Raw genomic sequence first — 22,498 nt, 5'->3', positions numbered from 1 at the left:
CAGCCAACAACTCATTTATATATGGTAATAATATTCTGCAATCGAAGGTTGCCTTAAAAGCAAAAAAAAAAAACGTCCCCAAGACACAAAGCCAACGCAATAGTAGAAGGAATAAAAAAAGACCTAGGCGCTGTGTACAGCTGGCCGCCGCAAGCGTCCCCGGTCCCCCTGGTTTGTGCTTTGACCGAAAATATCTCCCCGCTGCTCCCCTGTCCTCCTTTCTTTCTTGTGTTGCAAGCCAAAACATGTCCTGTCCACCAGACGCCGGTCTCCCCCACATCGGGCCGTCCACGCACGCGCCCCGACCGCGCCCCGCCGTCGGATCCGAAGCGCGAGGGGAACCCGGGCCGCGTGCGAGCGCGTTTAACCTCGACCGAACAAAATGGAAAGCGAACGCCGCGCGAGCTGTACCCTGCCGGTTTCGCTGATTCGCCCTCATACTACTCTAAATTTCAAAATATATCCCTCAGACCGAGCGTATCATTCGCGGCTGGCAGGGGCGGGGTGGAATCAATCGCTCCGCGCGAGGGCCCAAACGCAAAAGCGCCGGCACGAACCATTGGTTGGTTCCGCTATAATTAGCCACCGAGCAGGCGCTCCTCGCCTCGTCTCGCCCTCGTCCGCCGCCGCGTGTTCGGAAGCGAGCGAACCCCGCCCGCCTCCTCCTCCTCGGTATCCACCACCGCACCGCCGCAGATCGAAGCGCAATGGCGTCGTCGGGGGGACTCTCGCTGGTGCGCCGCGCCGTCGAGGCCGTGCGCCGCACGCCGCGCTGGCAGAAGAGGCTCGTCTTCCTCACCGTAGGGTGCGTGCGACCTCCTCCTTTCCTTCCCCCCTCCCAGTTCGTTCCCTTTTATGTGTTGATCCGTTCCTGCGGTTGCGCGTCGATGGATCGATCCGTACGTGCGCCGCCTCGCCCTTGTGCATTGCTATGTGCGGCGGCGGTGCGATGAATTTTTGCTACCTTTTGGTTATTTCATCAGTTTTTTTTTTGAAGTTCTAGTTCCGTTCCGCGGTGAGGCTCCGAGCCGCGGAGTTAAGCGGGCCGATTGTTTGTTTTGTTTACGAATTGCTTAGGTGATGATCTGCAACTTCGTTGCTGCATCCTAGATTTTCTCTTTTCCCCCCGGGTGTTCTCATTATTGCTCTTAGATCCATTTGAATACCCTGTACTACTTTGTTAATACTGCGACGCTTCAATGGTTGAAATCAACACGAATAACCTGTTCGAAAGTTTTCCTAAACTGATTCATTAAAGTATGAAATGGATCTAATCATCTGGCATGTATTGTATTCGTGAGGGATTATGCGTGACTTGAAGATCCCTCCCTTCCATCTACGGCCCGTAATTCCAGGCTCGGTCATTTATGTCGTTTTGGCATCTGAAAATTCTGTCGTTTTGAAGATCTGAACTAGAGCAGATTATCTATCTAGCGCTGAAGGCACTAATGCCAGCGCAGATAATATATTAATATGATACTTTGTTTTGAGAAAAATATGATGGTATCTTATTCCTGTACTATTGTGAAAATTGAATTTTGCACTGCACTAGGCATCCTAACAATTTCAGAGAGCATGCATGAACACTGGTATCAACCATTGTTCGTAGGATATTAACCGTAACTATACTGTGCTAAATATTGCTGCCCAGGTAGATTTTGGGAGATGGTACAATTCAATCTTTTCCACAGTTTTGTTCATATACCAGGAAACTTGATTTCAGTTATGACTATTTGAAAAGTACAGTACACTGTGGTCTTAAACCACTTGATGTTGTTCTGCTGTGTTCCGTAATTTAGTTAGTATAAGGCTGTTGGAGAATCCTTACCATTTTTACATGCAAACCAGGATCACCACCGCGGATCCTCATACATGAACAAGTGTTTTTTCATTAATTATAGTAACATACATCTGTAATAGCTTGAGGAGGCCGCAGATTGGCAAATACTTCATCTTATAAATCACGGTGATGCTGAAGCAGGATTTAATCGTTCACACTTGTTTTAAACTATCACTTTATATCGGAATTCTTATACGCTTTCGACCTCATTGCAGAGTTGGCACTGTAAGTTACGCTTGTCAGGATAACCGGGTTCTTCAAATCAATGAGGGTTCAACTGGCAAGAAAAAAGTGGTAATACTTGGAACTGGTTGGGCAGGCGCAAGTTTCTTGAGAAATATCGACACTTCTTTGTATGATGTCCATGTGGTATCACCTCGCAACTATTTCATGTTCACTCCTTTGTTGCCGAGTGTGACATGTGGCACTGTCGAACCACGTAGTATTGTGGAGCCAATTCGCAATATTGTGAGAAAGGTACCCTTTTGCATCACTAACTCTTATTTCTATTGTGCAGCATTTTTGTTCATTCTATGTCAGTAAAGATATGTTGCAAGTATTTTCACCTTTAATGTGTGTACAATTTTGCAGAGAGGTGGTGCATTTAGATTCTGGGAAGCAGAGTGCTTCAAGATTGACCCAACAAGCAAGAAGATCCACTGCAGAGCAGGCGATGGGACCAATGCTGATGGCAATGGGGAGTTTGTTGTGGACTATGATTACCTTGTTGTGACTGTTGGAGCTAAACCAAATACTTTCAACACCCCGGGTGTTGTTGAAAATTGCCATTTCCTAAAGGTCAGTACCTGCATCATCTGCATTGGATGGATGAATTAAACCAACCCTAATAACGAAATTGTACTTCAGTCTATTTCTTTATGAGAAAATTACCTTGATCAATTGACTATGTGTGTGCTGCTTAACATATTTTTGTTCATCAAGTAAACATGGTAGAGTCCAACTGACTTTTTTCAATTAAAGTATGTTGGTAGGTCCTTAGTCCTGTAGTAGAATATCAGCTCACATTTATTTGTCATGTTCTTTGATCATGAAAACTATGCATCTTCTTCTGTTGCTGTGCATTACATATGCAACTAGGTGTAGTGTGTGTCTTTCCGTGCTAATGTTTTGTATTTTACAATATATTGCAAAGCAGCTGTACATGCTGTACAATGGGATGTTATTTGACTTAGCTGCCATTATGTAGGAAGTAGAAGATGCTCAAAAGATCAGGAAGAGTGTCATGAAATGTTTTGAAAAAGCCTCACTTCCTAACCTTACTGAGGAAGAGCGGAAGAAGAATGTTCATTTTGTTGTTATTGGCGGTGGCCCAACAGGGGTAGAATTTGCTGCAGAGTTGCACGACTTTGTCAATGAGGACTTGGCAAAGTTGTATCCTGATGTAAAGAAGTACGTGAATATTTCAGTAATTGAAGCTGGAGATCATATCCTTACAATGTAAGATTCCTATTAATGCTCACTTTGTCAGCTCTTTGATATTTGACTGATTAGAAATTTCTTGGCAGCAACTATGTTAATGTACCTTAAATCCGGTGTTAATTTCATACAACATTTTTCATGTTTCATGCAGGTTTGACAAAAGAATCACTCATTTTGCTGAGGACAAGTTCAAGAGGGAAGGTATTGATCTGAAGACAAACTTTAAGGTCGTGAAGGTGTCTGATAAGACTATCACAATGACTAATCCTGCAACTGGAGAGATTGCTGTTCCTTATGGCCTGGCTGTTTGGTCCACTGGAATTGGGACACGTCCGATAATTATGGATTTCATGAAGCAAGTTGGGCAGGTATATCTTGTTCTGCATTGATAACAAAATCATATCCCAGTATTCACATTTAACATGTTCAATACATCTTGTTGTAGGCAACCCGTCGTGTGCTAGCAACAGATGAGTGGCTTAGGGTTAATGGATGTGATAATGTATATGCACTTGGTGATTGTGCAACTATTACTCAAAGAAAAGTGATGGTATGTGCTACTCAATTTCAAGTACAGTATCATTTTGAATCCCTAACAGTTATAAAACTCTGTTATGATATCATTCTGCTACCAGAATTTTAGTATTGCCATATCCTTTCTGAATTCAATGTAATACCTGCGTGTATCCTACTGTAAAAAACACCATAGTATACCTTGTTTGCTTTCAACATGTTCTAAAAAATCTGCTCTGCTTACCTTGCAAGTTAGAAGTTGTATAATTTATTATGTAGCACTACAAAATCCATGAAGGTCCATAGTGTATGTTTGCACACTAGCTTAGGTGGCCAAACCTTTTTTTTCCCTCTCTCTGGTGAACTGTTTATCTAACCATATCACCACAGCTCGTGCTTTTCACATCAAAATTTCACTTGCAATAATAATTGTATCAATATATGTATTATTGAACTAGGATTAATATTTGGCATGTGGTGATGCTAAGTTCTTCTGTTTAGGACAATTTCCATATGGTATGCTTAACAAAACACTTAAGACAAAACACTTGGTTCTACCCATACGTGTTCTGATCGCCAATTCATATTAGATATACTAAATTCAGCAGTGGTCGATTGAAATTGAGAGAATAAGCTAGATGTTGCAACCTCACACCTTTGTCTGAAGTCATTTTTCCCTTGTAGTTTACTATCTATTTTTTCAAACAATTGAGCTGGGTTTGGAAGTTTTATATGGGACTAACACTTTAAGATACACCTTCAAGTTTTGGGGAATACTTTCTGTTGGTATGAGGTTCAGTCAGAGGAGCATCCTTCTTTCCTTTCTTTCTAACTTGAGATGGAGAGGTTTAGCTTGTTGGGTGATGATAGGCTTAGGTCAGCAAACAGAGTTGAGATAATCAATTGCACATTGTTAAATTCAACCAATCTAGCCATCAGTGTTAACTCGGCTTCTGTCTATTTTAACACCAGTTGTTGGTGCTAAGTATGCTCCTTTAAGAATGCTACCTTGTAGTGTCAACTAGCAAATGTTATAATTTTTTGGATATCTCAGTCTCTTATGCAATCTGGGTTAATATACGTACAGGAAGATGTTGATGCAATATTCCGGGTAGCAGACAAGGATAATTCTGGCACTCTATCTGTGAAGAAAATCAAACATGTTCTTGGTGACATCTACCAAAGGTACCCACAGGTGGAGCTGTATCTCAAAACCAACCAAATGAAGGGCTTCCATGACCTACTGAAAGATAAGGAGTCAGAAGAACTGAACATCGAAGAATTCAAAAAAGCCCTTGCTCAAGTTGACTCACAAGTCAAGATGCTCCCAGCAACAGCTCAGGTAATTCACCTGTATAACCTAACTACTCAGTATTACCTGCCATTCATTGATTGGCACAACTTAAGCTTTGATAATATGCTAATCTTTTATTAATGTTGGTTCCATGCTTCAGGTTGCTGCGCAAGAGGGAGCTTATCTGGCAGACTGCTTCAATAGGATGAATACTTGTGAAGAAAATCCAGAAGGCCCTCTAAGGATCAGGGGTGCAGGGCGTCATCGGTTCAAACCTTTCAGGTCAGTTATCAAACGCCATTCTCTTACAAGTGGGACTAGTGAATATCACATTTGTATGCTTTTACTTTTGCTGTGATGATCGACTAGTAAATCTGACATTACCATACAAGTAATAAATGAGACCTGTTCCGTTTATACATACCTACGACTGATCATCCCAAATTGCACATGTACAGGTATAGGCATCTTGGCCAATTTGCACCACTTGGTGGAGAGCAAACAGCTGCGCAGTTGCCTGGTGATTGGGTACATGTCGGCCACAGCACTCAATGGCTGTGGTATTCTGTGTATGCAAGGTATGCTTCATTCCTTTTCCACTTCAAGAAGTGAAGGTTACCTCTGATTTTTTGTTGGTACTAATGGTCGTTTCCTCTTATGAAACACAGCAAACAATTCAGCTGGCGCACAAGGATGCTAGTCGTAACTGATTGGGGAAGGCGGTTCATCTTCGGAAGGGACTCCAGCAGCCTATAAATTGAACTCCAGATCTCGTTCTGCTATCTGAAGATCTGTTAGACTCTGATGCTACATTCATCATACAACATCATTCGTGATGTTCCACAATTTTGAAAGCTTAATCTCCCTATAGCCTAGCAAGGTTTTGTTTGCCAAATTTGGCGTTATTGTTTTGGTATGATAAACTTTATATGCACCTGCAACATTCGGGTGTCTCTAGTAGTGAAGAGGATAATATCATCAGAGTACTACTTGCACTAAATTTGTTTCTGGCAAGTTCTATTGGCGGCTTTTTTAATCTTATTGCTTACATATTTCCTGTTCTTGCAACAGAAGTTCCCAAATTACCAGTTTAGATTCTTCTTTGATGAAAATAGATTGATAGATTCACCTATTACGTCTGGGCTCAATGGCTTGCCTAAATGGAAGAAATGAAACATGTTGCACCCTAAAGAGTGCAACAAGCGAAATTGAACGGAGCTTCTAGGCAAAGTAGCTGTAAAATTGATTCAATCGGTTCTCATTTGCTTCGCTCTGGCGCCATTTAAAATTCAGTAATTCATGCCAGCATAGGCCTATGATGAGCAATGACAATGTGCCTGACCTACAGCAGGTCGTCCTGGTTGGGCTTGGGCGAGGTGAGCAGCGCGGTGTAGAGCCGCAGCTTCTCCTCCCCGAGCGACGAGCACCGCGACAGCGGCCTGCGCGGCCGGATAAACGACAGCGAGGTGAGCGTCTTGCGGTGCTTGTACCGGCGCCACGCCAGCTGCACCGCCACGGCGGCCCAGGTGCGCCACCCGTGCGAGTAGTAGCGGGCGCTGCGGCGCACCTTCTCGTTGGTGAAGGTGTAGCGGAAGTGCTGCGTGACGTACTTGACGTCGGCGGCCTCCAGCCCGAACGCCTCCGTGCTCTCCAGGGTGACCAGCGTCGACGACGACGCCGGCAGCCGCTCCAGGAAGGGCCGGCGCAGGCACCACGACAGTAGCTCGTCCCCGCTGAAGTTGCCAGGGCCCAGCATGCAGCAGCTCGTGGCGCCGTTCCGCAGCACCTGGCTGCTCTGCAGGTGGCCGCGCACGATGAAGAGCATCCTCCGCACTGGGTCGCCTTCTCTGACGATCTGTGCAAACACATTATGATTATAGCTTGACTCTTATAACATCCAAAAGGAATTAATCAGGGTGTTCATATGAGGTTGGTTGGTTAGCTACCACTTCTCCTTTGGGGAAGACGAGCGACTTGACCCTGTCGCAGATGTTCTCGAGCACCAGGTCGTCCATGTGCTGGAACAGCGGCACCTGCCGGACGAGGTCGAGGCAGAGGTGGTACTTGATGTCCCTGCGGAGGCCCTCCGGGAGGTCGCGCACGATGCGGCACTCGTCCACGCCGCGGGTGGCTGCCCAGCGCTGCCGCTCGTACTGCCGGACCCGGTGCCGGAAGCTCTGCGGCAGGTTCTTGCGCTTCATCCACCACTCCACGCTCCGCAGCCGAGTGTGCATCGCCTGCTTCTTGGACGTCGTCGCGTTCAGGAACACCTGTGTGGTAGATGCACTCCAGCGTGTCATCGACCAGCCGAGCGACGAGTGTTAACATTTAATTTGGCTGACCGTGGCAACGTACCTTGATGTTACCTATGAGCATGGTGACCAGTATGAGCCCGCCGGTGATGGTGATGATGTTGAACACGATCTCCGACCACTCCGTCGTGCTCGCCAGGTTCCCAAAAGTACTGATGATCAGCAACAACAACAGATGATCACATCAGAAGCGCATCAGTCAGCATCTAATCAGCCCAATTATGAAGCCCGCCTGGCTGGTCACCTGAGCGTCATGAGGCCCCAGAATATCGGGAGGAGGATCTTCTCGACCCAGCTGGGGTTGGCCACCAGCATGACGGTCCACTTGTACGCCCCGTACTCGTAGTCGTCGCCGCTGTCCAGGCACGTCGCCCTGGCGCTGGAGTTGCCGGCCCACTGGAGCCTGTCCGCGCCCACCGCCGTCGTAGAGCCGCCGCTGCCGCCGCCGTAGTAGAGCGGCCGCGCGCACGCCAGCGCCGCGGCCGCGCACCCGCCGCGCCCGTCGTCGCAGTACTGCTCCCTCAGGCACTTGGTGGCCCGCTGCGCCCCCAGCAAGTACCAGCACGCGCCCACTGCCTGCATGCAGCAACAAGCCAACAAGAACGCCATCGTTAGATCGTCCTTCGCTCTGCCTCGGCAATAAAACTCGCGTGCCAGAAGGCCATGTGCACGAGTGAAGCGGCAGAGCCTACTATACGTACGTGAGCGGCGACGAAGTAGGCCATGAGGTTGAGCGCGATGCCCCACCAGATGGTGCCGAAGATGTAGCCGGACACGTTCCGCATCCGCCGGAGGAAGCGGGCCGAGTGGTAGAGCTTGGGCAGGTACTCGAACAGGAACGCCACCAGCAGCACCGTCATCACCGACGTCGTCGACCCCGCGCGGATCATCGCCGGGATGCCCACCCAGGTCACCACCTGCGACAAAATCACAGACTTTGTTCACATAGAAGAATTTGTCAAGGCATTGGAGTTGCTCTGCGATGAGCGTCTTGCTCGTGATGTTCCCGACACCATTCTTTGGAAATTCACTAACGGTAGAAAATAATCCGTTTTCTCGGCCTATAAGATGCAGTTTGAATGTCTTGTCTCAGCCACCCCCAATTCAATGCCTTGGTTTGGAAGGTTTAGGCTCCGCAAAAAAAAATGCAATATTTCATTTTGTTGATCATGCAAAATTGAATTTAGGGGGTGAAATGTTGGATTGGCAGCCCCTCCATTCGCACCTATGAGTGGACGGACGACCTCACCCTTGAGGATTGGTGGACGAAGATGTTGAAGGATGCAACAGCTAACCGAAAGACTTTGGCCTCCCTAACCATGCTTGTTAGTTGGACCATTTGGAAGGAGCGAAACGCTAGGGTGTTCAACCACAAGTCCGCCCCAACTACCATCCTCGACATCATCAAGACCGAAGCAAAGGTATGGGTGGCCGCGGGTGCAAAGTAGTTTTGTAATAACGGGAGAGTAATCCCTTAGTTTTTCTTTTGGGTGCGGAACTTTAGCTTGTCAAGACTCTTCCTTAATTAATGAATGGTGGCAAATCTTTTGCCCATTGTTTGAAAAAAGTAGGGGGTGTCTAAATTGTGGAAATTGCACCCTACGAAACCAAGTCCAAGAATCGGTGACACACCTCTTGTACAAGTGTAGATTTAACACATGGATTTGGAAAGAGATCATCTCGTGGTGTGGCATCCACGATAGGCCTTCGGAGACTCGGGCCAATGAACTTGGCGTTGATGTTTGGTATTCAAATATTGGCTTAAGAAGAGGGAAAGATAGGAACGCTTGGGTGTCTATGGTTTATGCTTATTTCATGAGAAATTTGGAAGGAAACACAATGCTCGAGTCTTTCGACACCACCACCCCGCTGCGGCTATGGTCATCGGCAAGATCAAATAAGAGGCAATAGCTTGGTGCTTGGCTGGTGCAAAATTGTTCAGGAATGTAACTCTGGGACTGTAGGCTTTTGCTGAAGTCCTAGAGATTGTCCTAGGGAAATGGTTCTGTGAACTACTTCTCTATTAATGAAAATGGCAAATCTCTTTGTCTTGTTTTTCAAAATAGCTTTGTTACTAGATCGAGATGCACACGAAGGTTTGCCCGACGTGTTCTAGGTGGCAAGACACACTGATTGGCTGACAACATGTTTGTGCATAAGCAGAGAAGGCAAGCTGGGGATAATACCGGCCAGTCAGCGATACCCCACAGGTTTTGCAAACGCTGGGACCTTTACGGCTACAATTCATTCCGCAACAAACTTTGAGGGTGCACACATAGGTGAGCCCAAAACGATGGCGACCCGCGGCTCGCAGGGCGACTCGCTGGGCGACCCGCCCGCCGTCGGCACCACAGCGCCGCCGCCGCCCCCCTCTGCATCCACAGCTGCCACACACCAAACCACCAACCACCCAGCACCCCAGAACCCACCCAAGTCCAGCGACCAAGCCGAAGCTCGCGCCCTCTGCCGCAATGGTGCCCATGGCCAGCCCAAGGTCATCCCGGTCGCGCGTCCAGGTGAAGCCTTCCAGTCCTTCGTCCTTGCCCACTTCCACTCCCTCGTCTCCTTCCTGCCTCTCTCCTTCCCCCATGCCAGCTCCCCTGGCGACCTCTGGATCACACCTCCCTTCTCCTCCACCTCCTTCTCCTCCGCCCTGGTTCAACAGCTCCTTAACTACTTCTTCTGTGCTCCACCTGAGTCGCTAGCGGTCTCCTTAGTAGAAGACGACGTCTTCTTCACCCAGGTGGCTAGCCCTGCCGTCGCGAGGTACCTTGCTGCTGTTGGTTCCAATCGTTTGGGCTCGATTAAGCTCCGCCTCCACCTGTCCATGGCGGACGCGCGGGCCGCTGCTGCCCTTGCGCGTGAGAGAGAAGCCGCTCCGCTGCCAGCCCGCCAACCACCCGCCTTAACTGCGCATAACTCCAAGCGGCAGCTTTCGGCGCGCCGTTGGTCCGTCCCAGTTCAAACTGACGCGCCCGGTCTGCTCCCTCTGCCCACTCCCGCTGCTGCTCCCCGTTTTCCCGCACCGAACAGCATGGTAATGCCATTGGTTGTCTCTGCACCCTGGGACAATTCCCTGTCTGCGCCCCTTCCGCTTGAATGCGCCATGCCTGGCAACCACGAGCCTTCCTCTCCGGGGTTCGCTGCCCCGCCTACCGCATTCACTGTTCCATCCACCGCTAGCCCTAAAACCTACCGAGAGGCTCTCCTTCTTCCCTCTACCCCAGCTCCACCACCCGCACCCTCTCCATCTCGCTTTCCTCTACAATCCTGGGACGGCCTGTGCTTCCGCTGCCTCTCCCCACAGCACCCCGTGCGCGAGTGCAGAGATCCCATCGCCTGCCGCGGGTGCGGCGCCTCCGGCCACCGCGTGCGCTCCTGCACCATGCCTCGGCCCAGCCTCACCATCGCTCAACCATCCGCTCCCCTCTCTCCCCCACCGAGCCGCGCCACTTCACCTCCGCCTGCCTCGCCTTACCCCTCCGCCCTGGGAGGCTCCCCGTCCCTCCCTGCCCGACAGCTCTCCTTCCCCGCCCAGCTGGGAGAGTCTAGCTCCGCTGGCGCAACAGATCGCCCGAACCACGGCCACACCTGCCTTTGCATGCAGACCCCACCATCGCCGCCTCCCTCCCGCGACATCACCACCTCGCCCCACAGCTCGCGCCCTACCTCCCCAGATGCCTCACCACCCTCCACGCACCCGTCCGGCCATCCACACCCAGACCCTGCTCCACCCATTCCCCCCCTCCGCGCTCATGGATCGGCGGACGCCGCCGTCCAGGCAGACAACGCTGACGGTGCCCTTTCTGAGTCCGGAGACAGCGGCTCCGCTCGCAGCTCCCTCTCCTCCGGGAGACGCTCCCCATCTCTGGCTGGCGAGTCCGACCGCCTCGACTCCTTGGAGGTTTTCATGCCTCCCGGTGACCTGGAGGCTGCTAGGAGGCTGGCAGTCGTCCTCATCGAGCCTCCCAACGCCTTCGTCAACGTCAACCTCGCCGTGCGCGAGGCTCTCTCAGACATCTCCTCCCACCTCCCTTTTGAGGTGGTCCCGTCGTCGGTGGGCGCCGTTTACGTGCGCTTCAACTCCGGCGCGGAGCGAGACTCCGCCATCGACATGCAGCCCTTCTTCCATGAGGAGGCTCGCATCAACCTGTTCCCCGAGGAGACCTACGGCCGCGTCCGCCACTCGGCGCGCGTCTGCGCGCTCATCTCCGCCACTGGCTTCGAGGCTGAGCACGTCAACCCGGCTGGCATCGCAGCCATGTTCAGCGGCTTTGGCAAGGTGCTGGAAATTGATCCCATTACCCTGGCCGGCCACGACATGACCGAGGTGCGCGCTGTGCTGCTCCTACGCCACACTCGGGACGTCCCCTGCGACATCTGGCCCATCGGTGGCCCGTGGGACTGCCGTGTTGCCTCCGTGCGCCTCATCCGCACGTGGCCACGCGCTCAGTCCTATGGACCCAACGGCGCCTACATCCCCATCTTCCCGCCGCCACCACCGCCGCCGTTCATGCACATCCGTGGCCACCCTCCCTTCCTCGGCGTGCCCATGCAGCGGCGCCTCGGCCCGGCGCCACAGCCTGAGCGCCGCGACAACTCCACCGGCGGCCGGCAGCTGGCTATGCTGCTCAGCCTCCACGGTGCCCCACCCTTCGCTGCCTCTGCCCCGGTGGTGGAGAAAGCACCTGAGCCCCTGCTGGCCGAGGACGGTGCGGACTCGACCACTCAGCCTGGCTCTCCGTGGTCCGTCGTCTCCTCCCGCCGCTCGCGGATCTCTATCTCTGAGGTCGACGCGAGTGTTGTGGACGTTACGGACATCTCGGCCGCTGTGGGCCGTGTCACCCTTCCCCCGGACGAAGACGATGGACGTGCCTCCGACTGTGCTCCTGACGAGCGCAGCGCTCGGAAAGCCAAGGGGAAGAAACGTCGCGACCGCGCGGGCGCTGCGCGTCGCCTTAGCGCCCGCCTCGCCGGCAAGGAGGCGGCTGAGCACGTCACGGTCGAATCGCGCGCGATCAAACGCCGCGGCCTACGCGACTCCCTCTTCGGCTGCTCCCCGAAGCTGCGCGCCAAGGTGCTGAAGAGCAAGGCCCTGGACGCTGTTCGTAAGCCCATGAGCTCGAAGACGGTGGCCGATCTCCGTGCCGCTGCTGCCATTCCCTCTGCCCAGGTGCCCGCCATGGTCGATGCCTAGCAAGCCCTGGAACCAGCCGTACCGCTCGCTAGCAAGGGCTAGCCACCTGTGTGTGTCCTCCTTCCCCAGTCTACCTGTCATCTGTGTCATCTCTATCTGTTGGCCTAGCTGGGAGTCGCCTAGCTGGGCTGTGTCTCGGTTCTATCCTCTGTCCCCTTTGTTGTACCCTGGTGTTATGTGCTGTTGTAATGGATAGTCCGATGTTTAAACACCTGTCTGTGCTCTCCTGGAATGCCCAAGGGCTTGGCCAGGACGACAAATGCACCCTTGTTCGTGATGTTGTTCAGGCTGCAAACCCCTCCATCGCTTGCATCCAAGAAACTAAACTTGCTCGGACTGATAACTCCAAAACTCGGTCCTTCCTTACCCCTCGTCTCTCTTCGTTTGCCACTCGGGACGCCGATGGCAGCCGTGGTGGGATTCTAACTGCCTGGGATCCCGCCATGTTTTCCCTTTCATCTAGCACTCCTCGCCTCTTCTCGCTCACCACCACACTGTCCTCCACCACAACTGACCTATCCTTCTCCATCACTAACGTGTACGCCCCCGCTGACCACTCCCTCACCCAATCCTTCATCACTGAAATGCTCTCCATCCTTCCCTCCATCACCGGCCCTTGGTTGGTTTGTGGAGATTTTAATCTCATCCGATACCCACACGAGAAGAACAACGCAAACTTTGATCGCGCTCTTGCCGGTGCGTTCAATGGCATGATCAACGACATGGCCTTCTTTGAATTGCCTCTCTCGGATCGCTGCTTTACTTGGACAAACCGCCGCTCCCCTCCCACCCTTGCCCGGTTAGACCGGGCCTTCTTTAATGAAGCTTGGGACGCCATCTTCCCAAACTCCGTTCTCTCATCCCGCCCGCGCACCACCTCCGACCACTTCCCCCTTATTATCTCCGCCTCCACCAACATTCCCTCCTCCCACAGATTTTTCTTCGAAAACGCTTGGCTCCTCCACCCACATTTCCTCCCCACCACCATTCCCGCCTGGACGCAAGGACCTACATGTGATGATGCGGCCGGTACCATTGCTGCAAGGGTAAAAAGGTTTCGGTTTGCCGCGAAAACTTGGAAGAAAAACCACCGCTTTATCCCCAGATTTGATAACAACTGCAAATTCGTCGTTGACCTTATCGACCTTCTCGAGGAAACTCGTATGATTTCAGGTGAAGAAGAGGCCCTCCGCCGCGATGCCAGAGCCGCTCTGGAGTTCTCCCTTCGCTCCCAAGCCGCCTACTGGAAGCAACGCGGAAAATTTCGTGCTGTCCGCGAGGGGGACGGCAACACCAGGTTCTTCCACGCCATGGCCTCCCACCGGCGTCGACGGAACCAGATCAGGTCGCTCCTGCTCGACGACGGCAGCATCGCTGTCGCCCACGGGGACAAGGCGCACGCGCTGCATGCCTTCTACACCGATCTCTTGGGGCGGGCTCGCGACACCCACTGGGCCTTTGACCTCGACCGGCTCTACCGCGACTCTCGCCGCGTCGATGGCCCAAGGCTCGTGGCCCCTTTCTCACCTGCGGAGCTCAAGGCTGCGGCCTTCGGGCTCGACCGCACCAGCGCCCCCGGCCCGGACGGTTTGGGCCCCAGCTTCTTCCGAGCTGCCCGGAGCGACGTCGGCCAGGACATGCGCCGCCTCGCCGACGGCTTCCACGCGGGCAACGTCGATCCGGCCAGGATCAACGTGGCTCATGTCGTTCTTCTTCCCAAACGTGACGGCATGCTGCCTCCCAGCGCGTTCCGCCCCGTCTCGCTCCAAAACTGCGACATGAAGATCCTGTGCAAGACGCTCACCACTCGCCTCCAACAACAGATCGCGGGCGTGATCGACGTCGACCAGTCTGGCTTCATCGCCGGGCGCAGCATCTCCGAGAACTTCGTCTACGCGACGGAAATGGTGCAATCCTGCTTCAAGCGCGCCGCCCCAACCCTTGTCCTCAAGCTCGACTTCGCCAAAGCGTTTGACTCCATCGACTGGGGCAGCCTGCGGCGAATCCTTCTGGCTAGAGGCTTCCCTCCCCTCTGGTGCGATTGGATGGATACCATTTTCCACTCCTCCATGTCGGCGGTGCTGCTCAATGGGATCCCCGGACGCTGGATCAAATGCAAGCGAGGGCTCCGTCAGGGGGACCCTCTATCTCCGTACCTGTTCCTCCTGGTGGCTGACATTCTTCAGAAGATGATTCAGCAGGATGGCATGCTCCAGCACCCGCTGATTGACGGCCTCCCGCCCCTGGTGCTGCAGTACGCGGACGACACCTTGATCATCCTCCGGGCCGACCCTGGTGCGGCTGATCGACTCAAGGAAATCCTCGACAACTTCGCCGCCGCCACCGGCCTTGTCATCAACTTCACCAAAAGCACCCTCGTCCCAATGTCCGTCGACGACGACTTGCTGGCTTCGGCAACTGCGGCCCTGGGGTGCTCCGTCGAAGGGTTTCCCCAGACCTACTTGGGACTCCCTCTCTCCTGTGATAAGCTCAACATCGACGCCTTCACCCCGCTCATCGCCAAGGCCGACAAATTCCTCTCCGGCTGGCGAGCTCTCCTCCTGTCTCCGGCAGGCCGCCTCGTGCTTGTGAACGCTGTTCTGGACTCCCTTCCCACCCACGCTATGGCAGCGCTCATGCTGCCGCCGTCGGTGATCAAGGCCCTCGACGCTCTTCGTCGCTCCTTCCTCTGGGACGCTGGCGAGCGTGCCTCCGGAGCAAAATGCCTTGTGGCCTGGGACAAGGTCTGCCGCTCCAAAGGCGAGGGCGGACTGGGTGTGCGCGCCCTTGCTGTCCAAAATGCCTGCCTCCTAGTCAAGCTACTACACCGGCTGCACGCCTGCCCCGACTCCCCCTGGGCTGCGTGGAAGTGGGCGGAGATTGGCGACCGCTCGGTCGATGCGGTGGCGCGCGCCGCTCCGGCCGGCAACCACTGGGCGACCCTGCGCAAGCTGATTCCCCTCTACCGCTCTATCTCCTCTGTCTCGGTGGGAGATGGCCGGCGAGCCTCTTTCTGGCATGACTCCTGGCTTCCCGGTGGAGCCCTGGACGCATCGCACCACGCTCTCTACACCCACACCACCAAGCCGGACGCGACCGTGGCGCAAGTCCTGCAGGCTGGCATCGACAATGCCCTCGCTCCGCGCCTCTCCACGGTGGCGGCGCGTGAGCTGGAGCTGCTCCGCCCTCTCCTCGACTCGGTCCCGATCAGGGACGAGCCCGACTCTCGCTCCTTGCTCCGCTGTGCCGGGCCGTCAAACTCCCTTCGCGCGGCTGAGCTCTACCGGCTCTGCCACTTCGGCGGCGAGCAGTCTGCTCATGCAAGCTTCCTCTGGGACGGTTGGGCCCCATCCAGAGTCAAATTCTTCGCCTGGCTGCTGGTCAAGTCGCGAATTCAGACCAGGGATAACCTCCTTCGCAAGACCATCGTCAGCGCCGCCGAAGCTGGCTGCCCCATGTGCACTGCCTCCATGGAGACCGCAAGCCACCTGATTCTCCACTGTCCTGCTGCTGAAGAATTCTGGGGCGCTATTGGAGTTGCTGTGCCTGCTGCTGCTCACATCGACGGGCTGCACCTCATCCGGGCGCCGCTGAGTGTGCCGGCCGAAACTGCTTCTACCTTCATTCTGCTTGGTTGCTGGCACTTATGGAAGCAGCGGAATGCGAAAGTCTTCCGTGGCGAGGATCCGTCTCTCCCTCGCTTGCTGAAAAACTGCCGCGACGATGCCACTCTTTGGCGGGGCCGCCTTCCTTCTAGGCTGCAGGACGCGGTTGACGCCTGGCTTGCCTGCCTCCGCAACCCTGATGTAAACTGATGTAACATAAACCTCTTTCTGCCCTCTATCTTTCTGCTGTACAACATCTGGGGCCTGCCCCTTTTTTTCAATATAATTCAGGTGGGGATCCTCTCCCCCCCGGTGAAAATTCGAAAAAAAAAAACAAACTTTGAGTGTGCATTGAATACGCGGCTGGCTCAAACATGGTTAAAAACGACGTCCCAATCTGCAAAGGCAGTGGGTATACCCATGGCTTAGCTAGCAGTCTAGCACCAGTGCACCAGTACGACATGGAATGGGACCGAGCCAGCGTTATGGCCATGTATGCATTCTTCAGAATACTGCGTGTAGGGGTCCTGCAAAACGGATGTACTGTTGCCTGATTACACTCCCAAGCAAGCTACAGCTAACACTCGCATCGATCTGTGTGGTTTGGTCGGAGGTGGGAGAACAGTGGATCGCATGCAACCTTGGCCAGATTATGCGCTGGGGGAACTGTGGTGCTACATCGCATACGACATGGTACGGAAGGGGAATAATTGGACGATCGATGTTCCAAACTCTCAATTCTTCTGAATGTTTGTTTTACGACAAGCTTTCTAATCTGATCCGGCAATGTATGCGTGGGCCATCGCGAAATTTGTTCGTGTGTGAAAGATGCTTGTTACCGAACAAACAGATGAAACATCTGAAACAAAACAAAAAATGCGAATTGCGGAATTGATAGCTGAAACCATTCCTGGACTACCCATGCACGCACCTGCATCACCGGAAGGATGACGAAGACGTCCAAGAAGAGCCCTCTCTTGGATTTTGGCACCTGAGCCGCCGGCACCGCTGCGCCACCGACGTTGATGTCATTGCTGCTGCGGCCGCTACCCTCCTGCAGCTTGGCCTCCTCGTCCACGTCCTCCTCCTCCTGATCCGGCGCGCACGCCATCCGGAGCCGCATGAGCAGGTTCCAGACGTGCACGGTGTCCACCATGCACCGGAGCGCGGTGACCGACGCGGCGAACCAGCCGTCGACGAAGACGCACATCAGCGAGCCGCTCAGGGACACGGAGTAGAGGAAGAGCGGGTCGACCACGAGCCCCGCCGCGCAGGCCAGCAGGTAGGCGCGGTCCCACTCCCGCGCCCACCTCGCCCGGGGGTCGATCGACGCCCACGCGGCCAGCCGGCGCCGCCCGCGGCCCGGCGAGCTCTTCTCTCGCTGGTACCCTCCTGCCCTCCGCGCGGCGCCGCCGCCGTGGGGCGACGCGGCGGCGGAAGACGACGACGTGGTGGACGCGGCGGTCGGCATGATCGACACGGTGCTCCCGCTGCCACGCCGAGCGGCGCACAGCTGCAGAGAGGACAGCATCCGCGCGCGAGGCCGGGCGTCGTGGCGTGGCGAGACGGTCCGGGAGGATATATAGGCAGGACGAGCTATGGTGGCACCGATCGATACGTACGTTCTCGCGCCGCTTGTCTCTTTGCACCAGCGTATGCTCTATGCTGGCGGCTAGCTCGGCGCCGGTCAGTTCCGCAGCTTTGCAAGCACGTACAGCGGCTGCCGCGGACGTGACCGATGAGGACAGCGCGTGCGTACGTATACGTAGGTTACCATGCTAGCAAAGTTTGGAGCTTTGCGACAGTGCGCAAGCCAACAAGGTGGCCACACATCAGCGGCCTCCTCCATGTGTCAATCATGTCGGTCTTCATGAATGCTGGCGTCGATCCATCCATCGGCAGCTAGCCACCGTGGTCCTGTGCGGCTCCCTGCCGCGGCTTGCCAATTACTCTCAAAATTACTACCACGGTTGCTCATCTAGGAATATCTCCTGGTTGCAATCAATTAATCGAAAGATGACGAGAGCAGAAAAAGAAATGTCTAGAAATAAGCCTACCCAGGCAAATAGCCGAACAACCGAAGTTGCCCAGGCAATGCACAATTTGGCATAGCTCTGCGGGCCTCAAGGTCCAACAACTATCTCAGTTTTCAGCATTTTGCTGGCATGGGTTCTGACGACGAGGAGATGGTTGTCGTTCTGCTGGAGGAAGAGACCGATACTGCTGCCATTGTCACCGACGATGGCAAACATATGATGATCCTCTCTTGCCTTCTAGCAATGTATGCTTGGGATTTGAATCCGCGGAGGGGAGGCTCGAGGCTGGGGCAGCGTAGGAGCAAGCCGAGGTAGAGGCTGGAGGGCTACTACATGTTGTACGTCGACTACTTCGTCGATAATCTAGTGCACGGCGATGTGACATCTCGACGTCATTTCAGAATAAACTGGAAGCTGTTTATGAAAAAAAATTGTTGGTCATGAGGGACTACTGAGTACTGCCACCTACTTCGTTTGCAAGCAAGGTTGTGAGCTTGCTTTGTTGAATTTTTTAATGTGAGGTTATGTAAACTATTGATTTTTATATTTTTATGTGTGGCCGTTCGTGGGCAAGAATAGATTTACTCAAATGTGTGGGCCCAATAGCCATTTGTGTTCCCTCCTGCTCCATTTGGCTTGCAAAACGGCTCTGTTGAAAGCCAAATATAGGGGGGGGCGATTCATACTCCGCGTCCTCAGCATATCAATTTTAGTTCTATGCCGCCAACTTGTCCACCATGAACCCGCCAGTTTGGAAGATGTGGGCGCCTCCAACATACAAGGTCTTCGCTTGGCTCATCATTTAGAATAGGGTTTGGATCGCTAATCGCTTGCAACGAAGTGGGTGGCCCAATAGCGGTGTTTTCCCTATACAGGCATGCCTTCGAGTCACCGTTTGTCATGGTCATATTTTTGGGTACCCATTATTACCACACCCGGCTCGGCAAATATGGAGAAAGCCCAAGAAGGTAACCTAAAGGAGTAGTCGACTAGGACTCTCGTAAAACCCTAGGCTGGTTGCATATATAAAACCAGCCAGAGCACCTATATAGAGGAAGGACAATATATAGACAACATAGTTCCGCCTACGGTGGCCCCCTGTAAACATACTTGTGATCATATACTAGATTGCTAGCAGCACGTAGGGGACCTGAAGCTGGGTATATCGTGTGCCCAATCTCGCTCCCGAAATCTCCATCGTCGCACTTTCCCAAAATCCAAGTCTACAATCTGTAGGCATTGGCGAGGTGATCCCTTGTCACCGTCCACCTTCTAGTCCAATTTGGAAGGCGGTGCTCTTTTGGCTGGGGATCCATCGGATGTCTTCGAAGCTATGGGCAGATCTTTTGGATGTAAGGCTACTGCATCATTCACCAGCCTTGTGGCCTGAAAGATTTGAAATGAGTGGAATGCTAGCGTTTCTCAAACTACCTTGCTAATGCATTCTCGCATCATTTGTACATAAATGAAGAGTCGAGACTTTGGATAATAGCCTGTGCTAAATGCTTCGCGGATTTCATCCCGGGAGAGTACCTATTTTTTTCTCTTTCTCTTGTTTTCATGAGCACCTCTATGGATTTTTTTTTTTGCCTAGGCCTTGTACTAAACTATTGCTTTCTCTCCTTAATCAATGAAACGACAAGACTATTGTCCGTTTCAAAAAAAACCTTGCGTGTAAGGCCGATGCGCGAGATCATCGACATGGTTGAAGCGGTGGCGAGAGCGACAACTGGAGCAGTGGAAGGCGAGAGGGGAGGGGCTAACGGTTGGTGTAGGTGAGCTGAACTGTTGGGGTTGAGAGGGGGCATAGCGATGATTCGGCTGGGGTGGATGCGAACTTGAGCAATGAAGAGGCGAGGTGGTAGGAAAGAATGGGCTGGGTCGCTGGCACGTGGTACCCGCTTGTTGGTATCTGACGTGGCTGCAGTTGCCGCTTGTGTCTAGCGCTCCTAAATAGCTTTATGTGGGATTGGGGTCGGTTTGGGAGGGTAAGATATATTATATGGTTGGCCGGATGGAAGGGCGCTCTGCTAGTGGACGCGGCTTTTCATCCGCGCATCTAGTAAAGATTCATGGAGTGAAACTTAATAAGGATCGACGGCTCTTACATGCACGAGAGAATTGCCGGTCTCCTGAAAATTCATAGAGTGAAACTTAATAAAGATCAGACATCAACATTTTAGCAGTCACGAAAGGAAAAAAATTTTTGCTAGAACTAACTTCGTGCTTGGTCAAGTTCTACACCATTTGATTTGCATCGTGATTCGTCTTTGTCATAAGTTGTAACATGAGTTGAGATTTGACGACGTCATCTAACTGGGAACGAACTTAGTTCTGAGTCGTGAGAAATAGTCACACCCGAAGAAAAAAACCTCTTGAAATCTATGTAGGCAAGCCGGAATGAACTTTGTATTAATCTCAGCCGCGAGAACAGTTCAGCAACAAGAACCAAGAGGTTGAACAACATAAAAGGAGTAGTACTACAGGTGGATCAACTCAATACGTAATGGCACAACAAGGGCAAAGCAAGGACGGTAAGCTTTGGCGGAGAACACCTCCTTATTCATGGCAGCAACATCGCATGGGCGCGTGCATACGCACACGGCTGCTAGCTTAAGCAGAGGAAGCGTCGAGGCAGACCCACTGGCCAAGGAAGACCTTGAGGCAGTTGATGTTGGGGTTGAAGCCGAGGAACTGAGCGTCGGACAGCCCGGCGCTCGCCGCGACGGAGGAGCAGGTGTCGTCCGTCTGCACCTGGTGCACCTCGCTGCACTTCAGCGCCGGCACCGCCTTCACGGCGTAACCTGCAACTCGACCACAGCCACGCACGTTCCATTTAGGGTCAGAGTACTTAGATTCGTGCAGACTGGGTGGAGTTCGTCAAAGTACGTACCTCCTACAATGTCGCGCTGCACCTGTACGGTGACCCTGGCGTCGGCGAGGACGACCGCCGCGAGGAGCGACGCGATCAGGAGAGCGGCAGCAGCGTGGTTCGCCATTGCAGATGCTGCCGATCGGTCGACGCGAAGGAAGGGTAAGCAGACTGCAGTGAATCTTATGCTGTGGTGGTGATGACAATTACGGTTTAGCTCTCGCCCTTTTATTGCGTGGCGGGAGCAAAGTCGATAAGACGCATGCAACAAAGAGGATCAGATCCAGGGCCTTGGAAACTGCGTCCAGAGTGTGGATAGCATGGACCTGTCGCTGAAACCATTTGTGAGCCGGCCACTCGTCTTAAGAATTGGTCCATGACACAGGTAAAAAAAGAGGAAGGGATTATGGTTCCTATGAAGCTAGTTTGGAGTAATTCTATGCAGCGCGACCTTTTCGTCTGTTTGTATTTATCAAAATTTAAACGTATCTAGATAATAAATATGGTTACAATATATTCTAAAAAAATCGTAAAAGAAAGAGAGGCGACGGCTAGAGTGGAAACTATAGCAGCCACTGCCATCTGCCTCATTCTTGTTGTCTACGACTAGAAATCGACGATTCCTTGCCTCCTCTGCTAGCCGCTCTCGAGGCAGGGGGGTGGGGATCGTAGAAGGATCTGTAAAGTTAGAGTTTGGTCAACCGACATCGTCGTTATGGTGGCTATGGCGGCATTGCGTAGGAAAAGAATAAGGTACACCTACCTCCTCATCCACCTCGTCGCCGGCGATCTTGCTGGTGGCGTTGAGGAAGGTGGAGATTCGTCTCGCCGCCTCTTCCCTGAATTGGTGGGTCTTGTCCAGTCTACCTGTGTTATAGGTTTGATGTTACAAGATTAGGATAAAATGGTTCAATGACGACGACTTCGATTTTGGGGCGCTGGTCCTTATCGGCACATGTACAAGACTTTTTGACTGCCATTAATATCAGTCCGGCTCCGATAAGGAAGCAGTGAAATCAGTACATCGGTAGCTCGCTTTGACGGCGGTAGTGGTCCAAGAATCTCGATATAACTTTTATTATGTTCGGAATGCTTTGTACTCATTATTATGAACTCATTGAATAGATTCAGATCTTTCTCGCGAAAAAGATACATTTAAATTTTAACAATTTTAAGACATCTTTGATAGAACAGGGGTAGTACAACAAATCTGGGAAAAAAACGGAGATCAAAATTACAACCATTTTCATTTTTTAAAGCAAGTGTTAAACTATCTCGTGATGAAATGATCTGAATATCTGATCTGTGATCTCATCCAGTTCTGCGGGCCCAATCTCCACCCGGAACTGTAGCCGAAGCGATGCCCGCTGCACCACACGTCCGCCACCG

The 22,498-nt window shown here is 52.7% G+C and overlaps 3 protein-coding genes across 3 annotated transcripts; 1 reads left to right on the top strand and 2 right to left on the bottom strand.

Moving 5' to 3' along the window:
- The first annotated feature begins 707 nt into the window (after positions 1-707).
- On the top strand, positions 708-6,020 carry LOC124691136 (external alternative NAD(P)H-ubiquinone oxidoreductase B3, mitochondrial-like). The gene is made up of 10 exons (XM_047224413.1): positions 708-805; positions 2,056-2,317; positions 2,432-2,638; positions 3,048-3,298; positions 3,432-3,648; positions 3,726-3,830; positions 4,881-5,135; positions 5,248-5,369; positions 5,546-5,665; positions 5,756-6,020. The coding sequence occupies exons 1-10, from the start codon at positions 708-710 to the stop codon at positions 5,841-5,843; spliced, it is 1,725 nt and encodes a 574-aa protein (XP_047080369.1). The 3' UTR covers positions 5,844-6,020.
- Positions 6,021-6,429: 409 nt separating this feature from the next.
- Positions 6,430-17,672, bottom strand: LOC124689077 (cyclic nucleotide-gated ion channel 4-like). The gene is made up of 7 exons (XM_047222675.1): positions 17,252-17,672; positions 17,133-17,209; positions 8,101-8,316; positions 7,644-7,975; positions 7,443-7,551; positions 7,034-7,357; positions 6,430-6,942 (listed from the first exon to the last, which is right to left on the bottom strand). Exons 1-7 carry the CDS (start codon positions 17,670-17,672, stop codon positions 6,430-6,432), a joined length of 1,992 nt encoding a protein of 663 aa, XP_047078631.1.
- Positions 17,673-20,850: 3,178 nt separating this feature from the next.
- On the bottom strand, positions 20,851-21,236 carry LOC124689094 (lysM domain-containing protein ARB_03438-like). The gene is made up of 2 exons (XM_047222689.1): positions 21,131-21,236; positions 20,851-21,041 (listed from the first exon to the last, which is right to left on the bottom strand). Exons 1-2 carry the CDS (start codon positions 21,234-21,236, stop codon positions 20,851-20,853), a joined length of 297 nt encoding a protein of 98 aa, XP_047078645.1.
- Positions 21,237-22,498: the final 1,262 nt, after the last annotated feature.

This window comes from Lolium rigidum, chromosome 2 (genome assembly GCF_022539505.1).
Source record: "Lolium rigidum isolate FL_2022 chromosome 2, APGP_CSIRO_Lrig_0.1, whole genome shotgun sequence".
Classification (NCBI taxonomy): Eukaryota; Viridiplantae; Streptophyta; class Magnoliopsida; order Poales; family Poaceae; genus Lolium; species Lolium rigidum.
The sequence above is the reverse complement of the archived record's forward strand: the minus strand, read 5'-3'. Positions and strand labels throughout refer to the sequence as shown.

Excerpts from the sequence above, each read along its gene's own strand:
- LOC124689077 (XM_047222675.1), bottom strand. The coding sequence starts at position 17,672 with ATGCCGACCGCCGCGTCCACCACGTCGTCGTCTTCCGCCGCCGCGTCG. Across the intron at positions 17,210-17,251 it reads GGAGGCCAAGCTGCAGGAGG|CGGTGCCGGCGGCTCAGGTG; the intron begins GTAGCGGCCGCA and ends TCGGTGGCGCAG. Across the intron at positions 7,358-7,442 it reads TGCTCATAGGTAACATCAAG|GTGTTCCTGAACGCGACGAC; the intron begins GTACGTTGCCAC and ends TCTACCACACAG.
- LOC124691136 (XM_047224413.1), top strand. The coding sequence starts at position 708 with ATGGCGTCGTCGGGGGGACTCTCGCTGGTGCGCCGCGCCGTCGAGGCC. Across the intron at positions 2,318-2,431 it reads TTCGCAATATTGTGAGAAAG|AGAGGTGGTGCATTTAGATT; the intron begins GTACCCTTTTGC and ends ACAATTTTGCAG. Across the intron at positions 3,299-3,431 it reads GGAGATCATATCCTTACAAT|GTTTGACAAAAGAATCACTC; the intron begins GTAAGATTCCTA and ends TGTTTCATGCAG.
- LOC124689094 (XM_047222689.1), bottom strand. The coding sequence starts at position 21,236 with ATGGCGAACCACGCTGCTGCCGCTCTCCTGATCGCGTCGCTCCTCGCG. Across the intron at positions 21,042-21,130 it reads GCAGCGCGACATTGTAGGAG|GTTACGCCGTGAAGGCGGTG; the intron begins GTACGTACTTTG and ends GTCGAGTTGCAG.